Source organism: Macaca thibetana, chromosome 9, assembly GCF_024542745.1.
Source record: "Macaca thibetana thibetana isolate TM-01 chromosome 9, ASM2454274v1, whole genome shotgun sequence".
NCBI lineage: Eukaryota > Metazoa > Chordata > Mammalia > Primates > Cercopithecidae > Macaca > Macaca thibetana.
In genome coordinates, this window is record NC_065586.1 from 88,497,783 (window position 1) to 88,516,651 (window position 18,869).

At 38.8% G+C, this 18,869-nt stretch overlaps 1 protein-coding gene and 1 pseudogene across 1 annotated transcript in view; one reads left to right on the plus strand and one right to left on the minus strand.

Moving 5' to 3' along the window:
• KIF11 (kinesin family member 11) overlaps positions 1-18,469 on the plus strand; it is a 66,729-nt gene extending 48,260 nt beyond the window's left edge. The window contains exons 17-22 of the mRNA XM_050804441.1: positions 344-450; positions 6,772-7,051; positions 9,894-10,116; positions 13,373-13,524; positions 13,943-14,059; positions 16,725-18,469. Coding sequence (XP_050660398.1) covers positions 344-450; positions 6,772-7,051; positions 9,894-10,116; positions 13,373-13,524; positions 13,943-14,059; positions 16,725-16,856 — 1,011 coding nt within the window. The 3' untranslated portion in view covers positions 16,857-18,469. The remainder of the gene's footprint in view (positions 1-343; positions 451-6,771; positions 7,052-9,893; positions 10,117-13,372; positions 13,525-13,942; positions 14,060-16,724) is intronic.
• LOC126962972 (deoxyuridine 5'-triphosphate nucleotidohydrolase-like) lies at positions 11,931-12,819 on the minus strand (annotated as a pseudogene).
• Positions 18,470-18,869: the final 400 nt, after the last annotated feature.

Sequence of the window (18,869 nt, forward strand, 5' to 3'; positions counted from 1 at the left end):
ATTAGCCAGGCATGGTGGCTCATGCCTGTAGCCCCAACTACTTGGGGACTGAGGAAAGAGGATCCCTTGAGCCCAGGAGGTTGAAGCTGCAGTGAGCCTTGATTGTGCCACTGCACTACAGCTTGGACAACAGAGTGAGACCCTGTCTCTAAAAAAAAAATCCTACATTTTAATATCACTTCCACCGCTTTCCTCTGTGGAAGAAAGGTAGAGTTAAAGCTCTCTTGTCAAGAATTTATATAATTAACACCTGTGGACAATACTTCTTGTTTTGTTACCAGTCATAAAAAATGTTCAAGTGTCATAATTTTAAGTCTCCTCACTTCCCACACTTTTCTTACAGGAACTTTGCCAGTTAATCAATCTTTGGACAGAGAGATTCTGTGCTTTGGAGGAAAAGTGTGAAAATATACAGAAACCACTTAGTAGTGTCCAGGAAGATATACAGCAGTAAGCTATTTTAAAATTCTCTTAAACTTTTCTGTAAGTCTGAAATTATTTCAGAAGAAAAAGCTTTAAATAGTACAAATAATTCCTCTGTGTACTTTCAAATTTTGTTGATATTTTATTATGTATGTGTATATATACATGCATATAAATGTCTTTTCATTGCATATTTGTGCTCTCTTTTAAGACAGTGAAAAACCTGGCTGTTATCCACAATATATTTTCGAATTTCCTCAATCTTAGAAAACACACTAAGTAATTTCACAATTTCTAACCTATATTACTGATGAAAAATTTACTAACTAGAGCAGGGTTTGGCAAACTATGGCTAGCAGGCTGGATGCCTATTATTGCAAATAATTTCATTGGACACTGTCATATCCATCTGTTTACATGTTGTCTTTGGCTGCCTTTGCACTGCAGTGGCAAAGTTGAGTCATTGCATCCAAGTCATTGAACAATAGCCTAAAATATTTGCTATCTGGCTTTGCTGATTCCTGTATTAGAGTTTTGTTTTGTTTTTTCATTTTTGTTTTTGTTTTTGAGATGGAGTCTTGCTCTGTCACCCAGGCTGGAGTGCAGTGGTGCGATCTCGGCTCACTGCAAGCTCCGCCTCCCGGGCTCACGCCATTCTCCTGCCTCAGCCTCCCAACTAGCTGGGACTACAGGTGCCCGTCACCATGCCTGGCTAATTTTTTGTATTTTTAGTAGAGACGGGGTTTCACCATGTTAGCCAGGATGGTCTCTATCTCCTGACCTCGTGATCTGCCCGCCTCGACCTCCCAAAGTGCTGCGATTACAGGCGTGAGCCACCGCACCCGGCCCTATTTTGTTTTTTGAGACAAAAACAAACAACCTGCTCTGTAGCCCAGGCTGGAGTACAGTGGCCCGAGTGCAGTGGCGTGATCTCGGCTCATTGCAACCTCCGCCTCCCAAGTTCAGGCGATTCTCCTGCTTCAGCCTCCCGAGTAGCTGGGATTATAGGCACATACCACCATGCCTGGCTAATTTTTTGTATTTTTAGTAGAGATGGGGCTTTGCCATTTTGGCCAGGCTGGTCTTGAACTCCTGGTCTCAACTGATCTCCCACCTCGACCTCCCAAAGTACTGGGATTGCAGGTGTGAATCACTGCCCCCCGCCTATATTAGAGTTTAATGTTGCTTTGTAGCCTCATTGCTTGCCAGTTCTGGCCTGTATTAGAGTTTAAGGTTGCTTTGTAGCCTCATTGCTTGCCAATTCCGCATACTTACCATACACTACAGTCAGACCTATGTTTTCTTTTTTAGGAATTTTATAACTTTATGGTTTAACATTTATATTCATAATCCATTTAAAAATTTTTATATAACATAGGAGATTTGCCAGGTTTCAGTTTTTTTGCCTAGATTCTATTCTCATGAGGAGAAAGATACTATATTTACCCTATTTTTCCCCATTTAATTCCTAAATTAAACTTCCTAAAGTTTCAAGCTTTCTTTGGTGTGAAGAACTTCTTGTAGTCTTTAAGGGTGGGTCTGCTGGACACAAATTCTGTTTTCCTTTGTCCAAGAATGTCTTGATTTCCCCTGCATTCCTGAAAGGTATTTTCGCTGGCTATGGAATTCAGGGTTGACAATTATTTTTTTCCAGCATTTGAAATATGCTATTCATTTTCTTCTTCTGGCCACTATGAAATGAGAAATCCACTGCCATTCAAGTAATTGTTCCCTTATAGGCAATCTCAGTACAGCTGCTTTCAAAACTTTTTTGTCTTTAGAAACTTGATTATATTTTGTCTACTCATATTTCTTTGAGTTTATTCTATTTGGGTTTTGTTTAGCTGCTTCAATCTGTAGGCTTATGCCTTTCACCAAAACTTGGGAATTTTTCATCTATTAATTCTTTGAATAGTTTTCAGCCCTATACTCTCTTTTTCTCTGCCCCAATGACTTTGATGACACAAATGCTAAATCTTTTATTTTGGTCCCTCAGGAGATACGTATATTTCTTATAGATATATATATATTCTCTTTGTTGTTCACATTGGGGAAATTCTATTGATCTGTCTTCATATTCACTGAGTCTCCTTCTGTCATCTCTAACCTACTGTTAAACCCATTCAGGGAGGTGTTTTATTTCAGTTATTGCTTTTTTATTTTTAGTTTTATAATTTTCATTTGCATTTTTTATACCTTGTTTCTTAGCTAGGAATTTTTTTTTCCCCAGGAGTATTTTAATTTCTTTTTAGAGCATTTTTATGATGGCTGCTTTAAAATCCTTTCCAGACAATTCCAACATCTGAGTTTTCTTGTTGTTGGCGTCTATTGATTGTCTTTTCTCATTCAACTTGTGATTTTGTGATTCTTGATAAGTGATTCCATATTGTACCTTGAAGATTTTGGGTATTATGTTAGGAGATTCAGGATCTTATTTAAGTATTTTTTAGCTGGCATTTACCCTGTTTAGGCTTAGCATACAGATCCAGGCTCACTTTTATGGGCTGTGGTTCCACTGACAATTTAGTTTTTAGAGCCCTTGCAGTGTTACTCTGATAATGCTTTGTTTGTGTGCTACCTACATGAGAAAAATCTGTATTCTGCTTTTGTTGGATGAAGTGTTCTGTATGTGTCACTTTGATCAAGTTGATTGATAGTGCTATTCAGGTCATCCACGGCCTTACTGAGTTTCTGCCTATTTGTTCTCTCAATGACTAAGAGGGGAGTATTGAAATCTCTAATTGTAGATTTATCTGTTTTTTTTAATTAGTTCTATCAGTTTTTGCCTCGTGTATCTGAAACTCTGTTGTTGGGTGCATATACATTTAGGATTATTATACCTCCTTGGAGAATTGACCTCTTTATCATTATGTAATATCCACTTTTATTTCTGATAATCTGTCTTGTTCTGAAGTCTGTTTTGTCTGAAATGAATACAGATTCTCCAGCTTTCCTTTGATTGCTATTTGTATGATGTATCCTTCTCCATCTCTTTACTTTTGGTCTAAGTCTTTTTTTTTTTTTTTTTTAGACAGAGTCTCGCTCTGTCGCCCAGGCTGGAGTGCAGTGGTGCTGTCTCCCTCACTGCAAGCTCCGTCTCCTGGGTTCACGCCATTCTCCTGCCTCAGCCTCCCGAGTAGTTGGGACTACAGGCACCTGCCACCACGCCCAGCTAATTTTTTTGTATTTTTAGTAGAGACGGGATTTCACCGTGGTAGCCAGGATGGTCTCGATCTCCTGACCTCGTGATCTGCCCGCCTCGGCCTCGCAAAGTGCTGGGATTACAGGCATGAGCCACCGTGCCCGGCCCTTTTGGTCTAAGTCTTTATATTTAAAGTGGGTTTCTTATAGACAGCATATAGTTGGGTCTTGCTTTTTCATCAAATTTATAATCTATGATGATTTATTTATTTATTTGAGACAGAGTCTTTTGCTGTGTGGCCCAGGCTGGAGTACAGTGGTGTAATCTTGGCTCACTGCAGCCTCTGCCTCCTGGGTTCAAGCGATTCTCCTGCCTCAGCCTCCTGAGTAGCTGGGGCTATAGGCACACACCACCATGCCCAGCTAATTTTTGTATTTTTACTAGAGATGGGGTTTCACCGTGTTGGCCAGGCTGGTTTCGAACTCCTGACCTCAAGTGATTTACCTGCCCTGGCCTCCCAAAGTGCTGGGATTATAGGTGTGAGCCACTGCACCCAGCTGCCTTTCCTCATTTAAATTGAGCAATTTTTATGTTTTTATTTTATCTCTTCCATTGACTTATTTATACTTTTAAAATTTTCCCTTTTTAGTAGTATTTCTAGGATTTAAAGTATAGATTTTTTTTTTTTTTTTTTTTTTTTTTTTTGTTGAGATAGAGTCTCACTCTGTCACCCAGGGTGGAGTGCAGTGGTGCGATCTCCACTCACTGCAAGCTCCGCCTCCCAGGTTCACGCCATTCTCCTGCCTCAGCCTCCCGTGTAGCTGGGACTACAGGCGCCTGCCACTGCCCCCGGCTAATTTTTGTATTTTTAGTAGAGACGGGGTTTCACCGTGTTAGCCAGGATGGTCTCAATCTCCTGACCTCGTGATCCACCTGTCTTGGCCTCCCAAAGTGCTGGGATTACAGGTGTGAGCCACCGCGCCTGGCTAAAGTATACATTTTAAGATAATTTGAATCCATTATCAAATAATTTGCCATTTCACGTGTAGTGAAAGGACATTATAATAGTATATTCCTGTTTCCTCTTTCCCATTTGTCATTATTTTCATATATTTTACTTAGGTGTTTATATATGCAATAAACACCCAATAGATTACTTGGATTGCTTTATCTTCATTTTTAATGTATCTATTAGATTTTTTTTTTGTTTTGAGAGGGAGTCTTTGATATTTGTCATTATTTTCATATATTTTACTTAGGTGTTTGTATATGCAGTAAACACCTAATACATTGTTACTTGGATTGCTTTATCTATTTTCTTTTTTAATGTATCTACTAGATTTTTTTTTTTTTGAGAGGGAATCTTTGGTCTGTCGCCCAGGCTGGAGTGCAGTGGCGCAATCTTGGCTCACTGCAACCTCTGTCTCCCAGGTTCAAGCAATTCTCCTGCCTCAGCCTTCCAAGTAGCTGGGATTACAGGCACTCATCACCACGCCAGGCTAATTTTTGTATTTTTAGTAGAGATGGGGTTTCACCATGTTGGCCAGGCTGGTCTCAAACTTCGGACCTTGTGATTGCCCGCCTCGGCCTCCCAAAGTGCTGGGATTACAGGTGTGAGCCACTGCGCCTGGCCGAAAATTTTTAATTGCATATGTGGCTCCTATTATACTTCTGTTGAGCAGTGCTGTTCTAGAACTGTAGCTATCATTTATATATCCCTACCTAACTTCTATCATTTGTTTTTCAACCCTGTTTTTGATCCTGTTAAGTATAGCGTGTTCCATTGTGAGCTCTTCCTATATGCTGAAGCAAAAAAGTATTTCCTACTTTTTATTCCTGGTATCTAGACTGATGGATTTCTATGCCATTCCATGGCTTTGGGGGAAATACTAGAGTGGGGTTGAAGTAGGAAGAGAAGTGTGATATAGTTTCTTAAGGCCCATGTAAATCATTTTTCCTGCTTTCCTGACATTTATTGTCTACACCAGTGTTTCCCAGTATGGTCTAGGGACTTTGTATTCATCACTCAGGAATCTAGGTGATGTTTTATATACACACTGAACATAACTGCACTTGGCATTTATTGTCATGGCTTGTAATATTTTTAACTCAATCTCATCTTCCCATTAAGTTGTGAGGTTTTGTTTTGTTTTGTTTTGTTTTTTTGTTTTGTTTTGAGACAGAGTCTCACTCTGTTGCCCAGGCTGAAGTACAATGACACAATCTCGGCTCACTGCAACCTCTGCCTCCCAGGGTCAAGCAATTCTCCTGCCTCACTCTCTCCCAAGTAGCTGAGATTACAGGCACCCACCATCACACCTGGCTAATTTATTGTATTTTTAATAGAGACAGGGCTTCACCATATTGGCCAGACTGGTCTCTAACTCCTGACCTCAGGTGATCCGCCTGCCTCGGCCTCCCAAAGTGCTGGGATTACAGGTGTGAGCCACTGTGCCCTTTTTTCATCATTATGACTTTCATTTGTAGGTTTGGTTTTCAACATCTTGGCTGACTCACTTGGTTTACCCACGTGGTGTACCATCTAGTGGTAATAAAGAGTCACTTCATTCCACAAGGTTTAAATCTTGTCCTGTAAGATAACTTGGAATGCTATTATAGGGAAACTTACAAAGAGGGAAATTATCAGTGAATTTTAAATGTATGTCTAACCAACATTAATTTTATATCAAGTTTATGTTATATTGTTCTATATGTATAATTTGTCACACCGCAATATAATTTTCTTTTAATTATTAGAAAGCTTTATAGCTAATTTAAACATAACGTTTGTAATGTTCGTGATTTGTTTTATATACTAGGCAAAGGAAACTGCTTAATAACAGAATAAATGACTGATTGTCCAATTTAGAGACTAGACAAGAGGCTGTAGTAGATGCCTTGAAGTAACATTGCTTAGTAAGAGGAATAAAACAAGCAGACAGATTTTGAAAGCATCGTACCTGAAGGAGGGCTGTGAAAGGTTTCATGAGCAAAGATGATCCTTTCAAAGGTCATTTAATGGCAATGCTGTGAAAAGACAGTGGCCAAGGCATCCATTCTCAATGTCGATTTATTAAGATCACGGGCCCTGGAGCCAGACTGCCCACGTTCAGATCTGCCACTTAAGAGATGAGTGATCTTGGGAAGTTATATATCCTTTGAGTCTTAATTCCCCATTTCAACAGTGTCATTCTCTTTTCCTATAGGAAATCTAAGGATATAGTCAACAAAATGACTTTTCACAGTCAAAAATTTTGTGCTGATTCTGATGGCTTGTCACAGGAACTCAGAAATTTTAACCAAGAAGGTACAAAATTGGTTGAAGAGTCTGTAAAACACTCTGATAAACTCAATGGCAACCTGGAAAAAATATCTCAGGAGATTGAACAGCGATGTGAGTCTCTGAACACAAGAACAGTTTATTTTTCTGAACACTGGGTATCTTCCTTAAATGAAAGGGAACAGGAACTTCAGAACTTATTGGAGGTAATAACTTTATAACTAGAACTTACTTTGGGGAGAATAATAATCAGAAAATTAAATATTCTTGGCTGAGAATAGATTTCAAAACAAATGATATTTTAAGCTATAATCACTTAAACTTTTAAGTATAATATTTGGTATGCTTACACATGATCTTGTTTTGTGCTTTGGTATATGTCTTCTCAATCTTGGAATTAATTTAACATTTGTACAGTTTCTTTCCTGTATTTATCCTTGGTTTCTGACTTAGTAGTTTCTTCAAAGAAGGGCAGCCTGTCTTTGATATGTAATACCCTCCACTTATATGTATGCTTTTTTTTTTTTTTTTTTTAATTGAGACGGAGTCTCGCTTCGTTGCCCAGGCTGGTGTGCAATGGCACGATCTCAGCTCACTGCAACATCCGCCTCCCAGGTTCAAGCAATTCTCCTGCCTCAGCCTCCCGAGTAGTTGGGATTGCAGGCACCCGCCACCACACCCAGCTACTTTTTTTGTATTTTTAGTAGAGACGGGGTTTCACTATGTTGGCCAAGCTGGTCTCGAACTCCTGACCTCTTGATCTACCCACCTTGGCCTCCCAAAGTGCTGGAATTACAGGCATGAGCCACTGCGCCCGGCCTATCTATGCTTTTTACTTTTCTCCAAGTACATTCAAACCTATTATTGTTTTAAGTATTTAGGTTATTGTTCTGGTAACCAAAGGATACTTGATAGGTTTATGGATTCGCTTAAACTTAATACTTGCACAAGCCCTTTGTAACTTGGTTTTTTCTTTCTTTGCATTAGAAGGATTTTACTAACATTCTCAGGAAGTAGGTTACAAAGAATTAAAAATTTTAATCTATATAAGCTGTTTTCACTAAAAGGAACTAGAGTTTGTATACAAATAACTAATTTCAGATTTGCGATAGGAAATGTACAATATATGACCCTAGAGATCTTGTCATACCAGAAAGTAAGAAAGCTGTTAAAGATTTCTGAGGGGCCGGGCGCAGTGGCTCAAGTCTGTAATCCCAGCACTTTGGGAGGCCGAGACGGGCGGATCACGAGGTCAGGAGATCGAGACCATCCTGGCTAACCCGGTGAAACCCCGTCTCTACTAAAAAATACAAAAAACTAGCCGGGCAAGGTGGCGGCTCCTGTAGTCCCAGCTACATAGGAGGCTGAGGCAGGAGAATGGTGTAAACCCAGGAGGCGGAGCTTGCAGTGAGCTGAGATCGCGCCACTGCACTCCAGCCTGGGCGACAGAGCGAGACTCCATCTCAAGGTTGTCAAAAGGTCTTAGTAGCCAACCTCCCCATGTTCAAAGGTGGTATAATTTGAGCATCAAAAAAAATAATGGCCATAAAGGATTAAAACACATCAAATATATTAAAACTTAGGAACTCATAAAAATTTCATAGGTCTTCTTTGGATCATGCCAGGGAAGCAAAACATTGTCCTGAAAATGGGTAAAGAAGAAGAAACAATATAGCATCCTAAAAAACAATATAGCATCCATCTGTCTTTCCATATCTTGGTTTAGCAGGGTAATGAAGAAAAGTTTTCATTAGACTCTAAGCTAATAAAATGGAGAAGAAATGATAGAATATATCACCAGTATGCAACTCTTAATAAAATAACCCCTGTGGATATTAATGATGGCTTAAACCATTTGATCAAAAGCTGATGGGGAACTTTATAATTAATAGGCTAACCATACCTGAACTCACTGATAAATCTTAACATGAGAGACCCAGCAAAGCATTTTGTGTTTGCTGTACTACCTATGAAATATTCTTGCTAAAAAATTAAACCTGAATTAAATCAAGCCTTTAGGTCTAGCCAGTTTGTAGAAAATAAAGCATAGAAATGCAGTTGACCAAATCCAGAATTTGAGGTGTTCAATAGGGTAAAGACCTCATGTCTTCAGCAACAAGTTTTTTTCCAAGGGAAAAAAATAGGAGAAAAGATAACCTGTAGACCAAAAGAGACTTAAGACTAGAGGTCCTTAAGTCTTAGTTTGCCTGAGGCAGTCCTTGTTGAAGTTGTATTCGAATGATTATTATGAATGGGCCCTTTCACTCTAAAAGGTTTCCAATTTGGATGATAAATTATATAGTGACCGACTTAAGACCTATAAACCAAATCTAGTGGTGAATTCTGGTTCAAACAAAGCAATTGTAACACACATTTGAGACAACTGGTGAAGTCTGAACATGGACTAGACATTTGATAGGAAGGAATCAGTGTTAACATTTTCAGATGTGATAGTGGTCTTAAAGTGCTCTTACCTCTTAGAGATACATGCTGAAGTAAATGGATGAAATGATACAGGATTTGTTTCAAAATAATCCTGGGTTTGTGAAGGAGTTCAGTGGCCAGTCCTGTTGGTAAATGTTTGTACTCTACTTGTTGGTAAATGTTGAAGCTGGGTAATGAATACAAGGAGATTAATTATACTGTTCTCTCTACTTTTGTATATGTTTTAAAATCTTTTATTACTGAAGGCCAGGCGTGGTGGCTCATGCCTATAATCTTTGGAGGCCAAGGTGGGCAGATTGCTTGACCCCAGGAGTTTGAGACCAGCTTGGGCAACATGGTGAAACCCCATCTCTTCAAAAAATACATAAATTAGCCAGGCATGCCTATAGTCCCAGCTACCTGGGAGGCTACCTGGCTTGAGCCTGGGAGGTCAAGGCTATAGTGAGCCCTAGTCATGCCACTGCACTCCAGCCTGGGCAACAGAGTGAGACTTGTCTCAAAAAAAAAAAAAAATTTATGGAAAAGGTAAGGGGAAATATGATATTGAATAAAACACTGGCAACTTTAATTTTAGTAATAAACACTTGTTTGCATCATTTACAGGTTGTAAACCAATGTTGTGAGGCTTCAAGTTCAGACATCACTGAGAAATCAAATGGACATAAGGCAGCTCATGAGAGGCAGCATAACATTTTTCTTGGTCAGATGACTATTGATGAAGAAAAATTGATAGCACAAAATCTAGAACTTAACGAAACCATAAAAATTGGTTTGACTAAGCTTAATTGCTTTCTGGAACAGGATCTGAAACTGGATATCCCAACAGGTACTTTAAAAGAGAAATAGAATTGTTAAATTTTTTGAAGTCGAATTCAACTCTATGTAGTGTCAGATGTTCAGAAAAATTAGGTCCTGCCGTTGCCTGACAGGAATTTACCATCTCACTGTAATCAACTCAAAATGGGAAAACTGGAACCTTAAAATAGTTTTAATCAAGTGTCATGATATAGGTGGTATCACAATTCAGTAAAATTTCACATACATTCAGGGAATTGACTTTGTTAATAGGGGATATTTTTAAAACAAATACAAACCTAGCACTGTTTGTAAAAGGACATTTTAATACCACAAATATTGGAGAGATGTAACTAACTAAATCGAGTTTAATGCAAAGTTTACCACATTGTGCATTTTGTTCTGTGTTCCTCTCATTTTGTCATAGACTATTGCCATTTAGGAATCCCTGTTTTAAGAGATGAGGGATCACCGTGGACCACTGGCATTTAGGAATCAACATTTTGAGAGATCAGATAAGTCAAAGATCATTGTAGGCTGTAATGATTCAGGGAGGTCTTCATAGAAGAGATGTAACAAGCTGTTTTTTTTTTTTTTTTTTTAGCAGAAAAACATTTAAATTTGATTGACAACAGAAATAATTTATAGCCCAACCCAGTACACAAAAATGGTGGCTATGTCCCAGTGAGTTGATTTCATGACTCACTAATGAACTGTGACCCACAGATGGACAAATACATTGCAGGGTATTAAATGGCCTGGAGAATCACCAGAAAAGAACAGTCTTGCCTGTGCTTCCACAAACTGGGTGGCCAAGTAAACTGATAGTTCCAGAAGCACTCCATGTATATAACCCACATCCTCAAAACAATGCCTGGTGTCTCATAGAATCTGATGGACAAAACCTAAGTAACACCAAAAACCCTGACACAAAGGAATTTGAGAAACATAGTAAAGAAAGGAAAGCACACTAGCAGAAACTTCCAAAAGATGTTAATCAAGCTAAGCCACAGAATCAGTCCCGTATCTGCAATGAAGTGCTGCTTATGTGTGAGAGACAGAAAAAGCTGGTGGCCGAAGTATATATTATTTCATTTATCTTATTATTTCATTTATATGCCTATAAATGGCATATTTTCTCGATTACAGCCTATTGCTACTTCACTTAGGGAAACTCATAGCTACAACTAGTACAATTTGCCTGATGAGATGAAATTCAGGGGGAACAAACCAAAGGTAACAAATCCCCAAGTTACATGTCTTTCACAAACATACCTCTATCCAGTCAATAGAGGATTTATAAAAAGAAAGATTAATAGTGGAAAAATAAACTGAGGATTCTTTTCTCATCCTCATCACAAAGAATCTTAAGATTAAAAAGTTTTTAAACTAGTGAAGAGAAAGAAGAACAAGGAATACCTTTAATCTCTCCTTTTCATTTTCATTTCTTTTAGCTCAGCTTATGCAAGATTTTGTACCTTGTGAAAGAATATAAGTTTACTGAATACAAAATATTGCTTAAGATTTAAAACAAAGCAATATAAGTTGCTGAAGGGGGATCATTTGAGTTAAATACAGGTTTTTTTTTTTAAATCTGTAATTGATGTACATTTGATTGTAAGAAGACACTTTACATCAGGTCACCACAAAGCAGATTTACATACAACCATCAATTGCAGAAAAACAAAGTTTCTTTTTGATCCAAACACAAAGAAAAACTTTGTGTTTTATTTTTTTATGATCTTTTCCTTGACCATAAAAAAAAAAGTAAAAAATTCAGTACTTTTCAAAGGTGAAGCTAGTAAGTTTATAGAAGTGCAAAACACTTTAAGCAAAAACTTTTTTTTTTTTAATAAAAAGGCATGACTTCTCGTTTTCTGTTCTTGGCATAAATTTTAATCCTTTCCAGTGGAACCAAAACCTCCTGAACCCCTTTCGGTGTCATCCAAAGCTTGAACTTCTTCTCTTTCTGGATAAAAAATCCGTTCGCAAATGAGCTGTGCAATTCGATCACACTTTTTGACTTCAAAGTTTTCTTTGCCAAAGTTAAACAGTACACCACCAACATTTCCTCTATAATCTTCATCTATGACACCAGCTCCTACATCAATAAAGTGTTTTGCAAGCCAAGCCTGACTGTGGAGCTACTCTTCCATAACACCCAGAAGGGAGCGCTATCTGAATGTCCGTTTTCACAAGAGCTTTCTCCCCAGGAGGTATTGTGTAATCATAGGCACTGTACAGGTCCCGTAGCCCGCGGCCCGTGCGGAGCCCCGGGTGGGGGCCGTGGTGTGCTCGGAGAGCCGGGCAAAGCGGAGCTGCAGCCGCTCTCCTCTGCAGGCCGGGGCCGCTTACTGGGTGAAATGGCGGGTGTCTCTCCAGAGCAGGGCGTGGCAAAGCCAGAAGGCGAGCGAGGAGAGCCACAAGCTGTTTTACACAGCACAAATAATTGGGTTCTTCATTGGATTGTGGTGATGGTTGCATACCCTGTAAACTCACTAAAATCCACTAAATTGTACACATAAAATGAGTGTTTTATGGTATGTCAGTTATATCACAAAACTCTCTTTTTTTAAAATTTAAAAACCAATTGTTAAAAGGGGATGGTGCTACATAGAATGTTGGTTTATTTTTTCCCCAAGAGACCTGTAAGATTTACTGTCTACTTTTCAATGAAGTTAGGAATGTAAATGTTGAGTGGAAAGGCAAGTACTTTTGTAAATTACGAAAGCATGAGCTCATTACAGATAAATATAACTGGGGGCCTGATGTGGTGGCTCACGCCTATAATCCCAGCACTTTGGGAGGCCAAGGCAGGAGCATCGTTTGAACCCACGAATTCAAGACCAGCCTGGGCAACATAGTATATATATATAACTGGTTAATATTTAACCACCACTCCACATTTATAGTGAAATGATTACTCCTATCAAAGTAATCATGTTGGGAAATCTCGTTCCAATAATGCTGCCATTTTTTTCAGAACACTACAACTCCTTTTAGAGCTTATAACACATCTTTTATATATCCTCAGAGATGGTAAACTTCATGTTTTAGAGAGTAGGATGAATCTTGAAAATAGTAAAGTCTGTTGTCAAATTAGAAAATATTGTTAGTTGCAAACAATGTCTGCCTTACAGGTAGCAAGACTGATCCTCAAATATGGCAATTATACTTTTATATTTTATATTTTTAGAAGATAAGATTGATTAGGAAGTTTTAGTACTTTTTAAAAATATTTACATCTCATACTTCAATTGTTACCTCTTATCTAATGTCCATTAAAGGTACAACACCACAGAGGAAAAATTATTTATACCCATCAACACTGGTAAGAACCGAACCACGTGAACATCTCCTTGATCAGTTGAAAAGGAAACAGCCTGAGCTGTTAATGATGCTAAACTCTTCAGAAAACAACAAAGAAGAGACAATTCCGGTAAATTTAAAGGATCATAATTTTATAATAGAACTCTCTTATGAACTCTTGATGTGGTTGACTTCATGTGAAGAATTTTACTTTTCACTCCTCAGTCTTACCCTGCCTCTCATTAATGACAGGCCTAGCCCTTAGGCTTCTTTTAATCTTACTAGTTTTTAAATTATGCTAGTAGATAATAATTGCCAATATTTAATATTGTACTTAGTAACATTGTTATATAGGAACCTCTACTCTCTATAAAAATATATTAGGAATTATTTTCATTAATTTGTAGACTTTCTAATAATTTTGTTGAGGTTTAACTTTCATATTATACCATGGGCATTGTGTTATATTCAAAGAAGAAAACTACCGTTACTCTTGCGATGACTTTTAAGCCCTTGGACTTAGTCACTCATCCAGTTTCTTCTTTTAGGATGTGGATGTAGAAAAGGCAGTTCTAGGGCAGTGTACTGAAGAACCTCTAAGTCAAGAGCCATCTGTAGATGCTGGTGTGGATTGTTCATCAATTGGCGGGGTTCCATTTTTCCAGGTATATCATATCAGATAACCCTTCCATATCTGATGTAAGTCATTCATTTACTATTCAGTATAAAGGCATTATTTGTGGTGAGTAGAACAACAAAAGCCTTTCAATTATTCCTTAGGATGGCTTGTTAAGGCTTATGATTTGAATTATTTACAAAAATCTGATATTGATAAGGGGTTTTCTGTAGAATAAATGAAGGCAGAATTTGACTTAATCTACATCCTTAGCTGATAGTGTTTAGCTATTGTATTTATTCCTTTTCTGCTTCCTATGTACTCAGACACTGAGAGCAGTCATTCCTCTTCCTTCTACCTTTGACATGTAAGTCTTGGAACATATCTCTGCCCATAATCAGACTTTGAAGGCAAAGTGACTGAAAAGATTGAGAGACTGGCGACTGCTTAGGTTATATTAGTGATTTCCCCTCCCTGAGGCTCTTCTCTTGTAAACTGTTGCCCCATGTTTCCTGAGCACCTTGCCTGCTCTAATCCAATGTAATTAAATCCTGTGACCTCTCCTACCCACTTTTGGTTTTTTTTTTGAGACTGAGTCACTCAGGCTGAAGTGGAGTGGCACAATCTCGGCTCACTCAACCTCCACCTCCCGAGTTCAAGTGATTCTCCTGACTCAGCCTCCCAGGTAGCTAGGATTACAGGCGTACACCACCACACCTGGCTAATTTTTTTGTATTTTTAGTAGAGATAGGGTTTCACTATGTGGGCCAGGCTGGTCTCAAACTCCTGGCCTCAAGTGATCCACCGTCCTCGGCCTCCCATAGTGCTGGGATTATAGGCGTGAGCCACTGTGCCCAGCCCTCTACCCACTTTTTTTCTTTTCTTTTTTTTTTTGAGATGGAGTTTCACTCTTGTTGCCCAGGCTGGAGTGCAATAGCGCAATCTTGGCTCACCACAACCTCTGCCTCCTGGGTTCAAGCGATTCTCCTGCCTCAGCCTCCCAAGTAGCTGGGATTACAGGCATGCACCACCACACCTGGCTAATTTTGTATTTTTAGTAGAGAAGGGGTTTCTCCATGTTGGTCAGGCTAGTCTCAAACTCCCGACCTCAGGTGAACCGCCCGCCTCGGCCTCCCAAAGTGCTGGGATTACAAGCGTGAGCCACTGTGCTTGGCCTGTAACTGTTTTTAGTTGATCTACAGGTCCTTCCCTTAAGGTCTAAAGATTCTCCATCACTGCTTTCAATTGTTAACAAAGTTCTAATTCAGGTTCTCATAAATTCCTCCCTGTTTTCCTCTGGGCAATTTTATCCCCAAATTCTTGCCACCTTTTGCTTTATTCTTTACTATTAGAGAACTATATATATGTTTCTTTCAGTTTTTATCCTTTTCTTCTATCTTATAAAGTTAGGAAAGGGGGAAGGATAAGAGAACCTGGTGACTACTTAATCCCTGGTCAGGAATTCTTTTATTATTATTACCTGTGGCATTTTGAATTAGGCTTAGTGATTCAGCTATGGCAAGGAAGTCCCTACAATACCAGAGAGGGTTTGGGATGGAGTTTTAGACCTTCAGCTGAAGTCCAGAAATCTTTTCCCTAGTAACAGTGTGATGTGGGGATTTTCTCTGGGTTTAAAGCTTTAATAGTTGGTTTATAATTTGTCTCAGCATTGATGACTGAGTGTACAATGAATGTCACCAGTTCATTAATGTTCTGTATGGGTAAGTAGGATTCCAATGAAATAGAACTTCCAAATGAGGAATATGAAATAGGTTTTACAAATAAAATAAAATACAATTTTTAAGAACTAAGCAAAACTGTTTTTAAGGTGTCCCATATACCAGTTTCTCTGCTTAAAACAGAATTGGCTTTTCTGCATGACAGCAAATCTTTGTTTCCTTAGAGCAGGGTTTCTTTTTTTTTTTTTTTTTGAGACGGAGTCTTGCTCTGTAGCCCGGGCTGGAGTGCAGTGGCCGGATCTCAGCTCACTGCAAGCTCCGTCTCCCGGGTTTACGCCATTCTCCTGCCTCAGCCTCCGGAGTAGCTGGGACTACAGGCGCCCGCCACCTCGCCCGGCTAGTTTTTTTTTTTGTATTTTTAGTAGAGACGGGGTTTCACGGTGTTAGCCAGGATGGTCTCGATCTCCTGACCTCGTGATCCGCCCGTCTCGGCCTCCCAAAGTGCTGGGATTACAGGCTTGAGCCACCGCGCCCGGCCAGAGCAGGGTTTCTTGACAGCAGTGCTATTGGCATTTTAAACTGGGTAATTCTTTGTTGTAATGGTCTTTCCTGTGGACTGTACTATGTCGGTACACAAGAAAAACAGTGAACTATGTGAATACTCACTCAAAGCCAGTAGCACTCCCTGGTTGTAATACCAAAAAAGTCTCTAAACATTGCCAAACGTCCCCTGTGGCAGCAAAATCGCTCCCTGATGAGAACCACTACCCTGGAGTAAAATCTGTAACTATGTCTTAGAAAATAACACAGAAAATTAATACTTCTTTCACTCTACTCCTTCCAGTAGTGATCAAATAAAGAAGGCATTTGGTTCTACTTGCCAAATTGTTGGCTCAAACTTGTGCTAAACCTTTTCTGGTTTTCTACACTTAAGTTTTCTTGCTTATAGCCCAGAGAACTTTGAAAATAGAGTGTAGTTAATGTATATCAAATGTTACTTTATATTGACTTAATTTTTCCCCCTTAAATCCACAGCATAAAAAATCACATGGAAAAGACAAAGAAAACAGAGGCATTAACACACTGGAGAGGTCTAAAGTGGAAGAAACTACAGAGCACTTGGTGACAAAGAGCAGATTACCTCTGCGAGCCCAGATCAACCTTTAATTCACTTGGGGGTTAGCAATTTTATTTTTAAAGAAAACTTAAAAATAAAACCTGAAACCCCAGAACTTGAGCCTTGTGTATAGATTTTAAAAGAATATATATATCAGCCGGGTGCAGTGGCTCATGCCTGTAATCCCAGCACTTTGGGAGGCTGAGGCGGGTGGATTGCTTGAGCCCAGGAGTTTGAGACCAGCCTGGCCAACATGGCAAAACCTCGTCTCTATTAAAAATTAGCCGGGTGTGGTGGCACACTCCTGTAATCCCAGCTACTGGGGAGGCTGAGGCACGAGAATCACTTGAACCCAGGAAGCAGGGGTTGCGTTGAGCCGAGATCACACCACTACACTCCAGCCTGGGCAACAGAGCAAGACTCGGTCTCAAAAACAAAATTTAAAAAAGATATAAGGCAGTACTGTAAATTTAGTTGAATTTTGATATCTACCCATTTTTCTGTCATCCCTATAGTTCACTTTGTATTAAATTGGGTTTCATCTGGGATTTGCAATGTAAATACATATTTTTAGTTTTCATATAAAGTAGTTCTTTCATAACAAATGAAAAGTATTTTTTCTTGTATAGCATTAGGTAGTGAATATATAAGAACTGTACTCTTCTAGGCTTGAGCTTACATAGGTAAATATCACCAACACCTGGCCTTAGAAAGGACCATCTCATGTTTTTTTCTTGCTATGACTTGTGTATTTTCTTGCCTCCTCCCTAGACTTCCCTATTTCGCTTTCTCCTCGGCTCACTTTTTCCTTTTTTATTTTTCACCAAACCATTTGTAGAGCCACAAAAGGTATCCTTTCTTATTTTTGGTAGCCAGAATTTTATCTAGAAATCTTTTAACATGTTTTCAGTGATTTATTTCTAAAATCACTGTCAACAATAAATCTAATCCTAGTTGTATCCCTTCTTTCAATATTTTTCACTTGTTGCCCCAAATGTGAAAGCATTTCATTCCTTTAAGAGGCCTAACTCATTCACCCTGACAGAGTTCACAAAAAGCCCACTTCTCTAGAATATAAATTGCTATTATGGGAGACCACCCAGACGTCTGACTGATGGCTCTGTGCCCACACTCCAAGACCTGTGTCTTTTGGAGAAGATCACAATGATTTAAGGACTTTTTGAAACTTCCAATTATGTCTATAATTTATATTCTTTTGTTTACATGATGAAACTTTTTGTTGTTCCTTGTTTGTATATAATAAAATATGTATATGTATCTTTTTCTTGATTCAAATCTTAACCCTTAGAAGGACTCTGGTATTTTTGATCTGGCAACCATATTTCTGGAAGTTGAGATGTTTCAGCTTGAAGAACCAAAGCACTTAGAAGGAATATGTACAAAGAATAAATTTTGTGCCCACAATGAGTTTAGTGTGTAAAGTTTAGAGACATTTGACTTTGATAGCTAAATTAAACCAAACCCTATTGAAGAATTAGAATATATGCTCCTTCAAGAAACTATATTGATCTTGTAGAATTATCTTAATAAAAAAATGGCTATAATTTCTCTGCAAAATCAGATGTCAGCATAAGCTGTGGATAATATCTAATAAAACTGCCCTCAGTGAATCCATGGTTAATAAATGTGGTTTCTACATTAACCTGCTTGCTCCATTATTTCTTCTCTGGCAATGGGTATGTTTAGAGAGTTAGGCAAGCTGCATTCACATTCCCAAAATAAACTATGCAGGTACCACCAAAGAAGAAGGAGCCTAGTAAACATGCAGGGTTTTAGTTGCACTCCAAGGGACTATCCTACGTGCAAGGTTAGTGAGAAATAGGCCCTCACACAGCCTGAAGTCCAGTTTTAAGTCATCTCATTCCATGACTGTTTAAAAGTTATCTGAGAATGCTGATGCAACTAATTTCACTGCCTCACAGAAGCAAAAATAAATCTCCAGAGAATTTTAACATGCAGAGCCATAAATTAGCTCTACCAATTTTCATACACAATGTCGGGCCCTCAGAATGTAACCAAGAGTAGCATCAGCAAAAATGGCC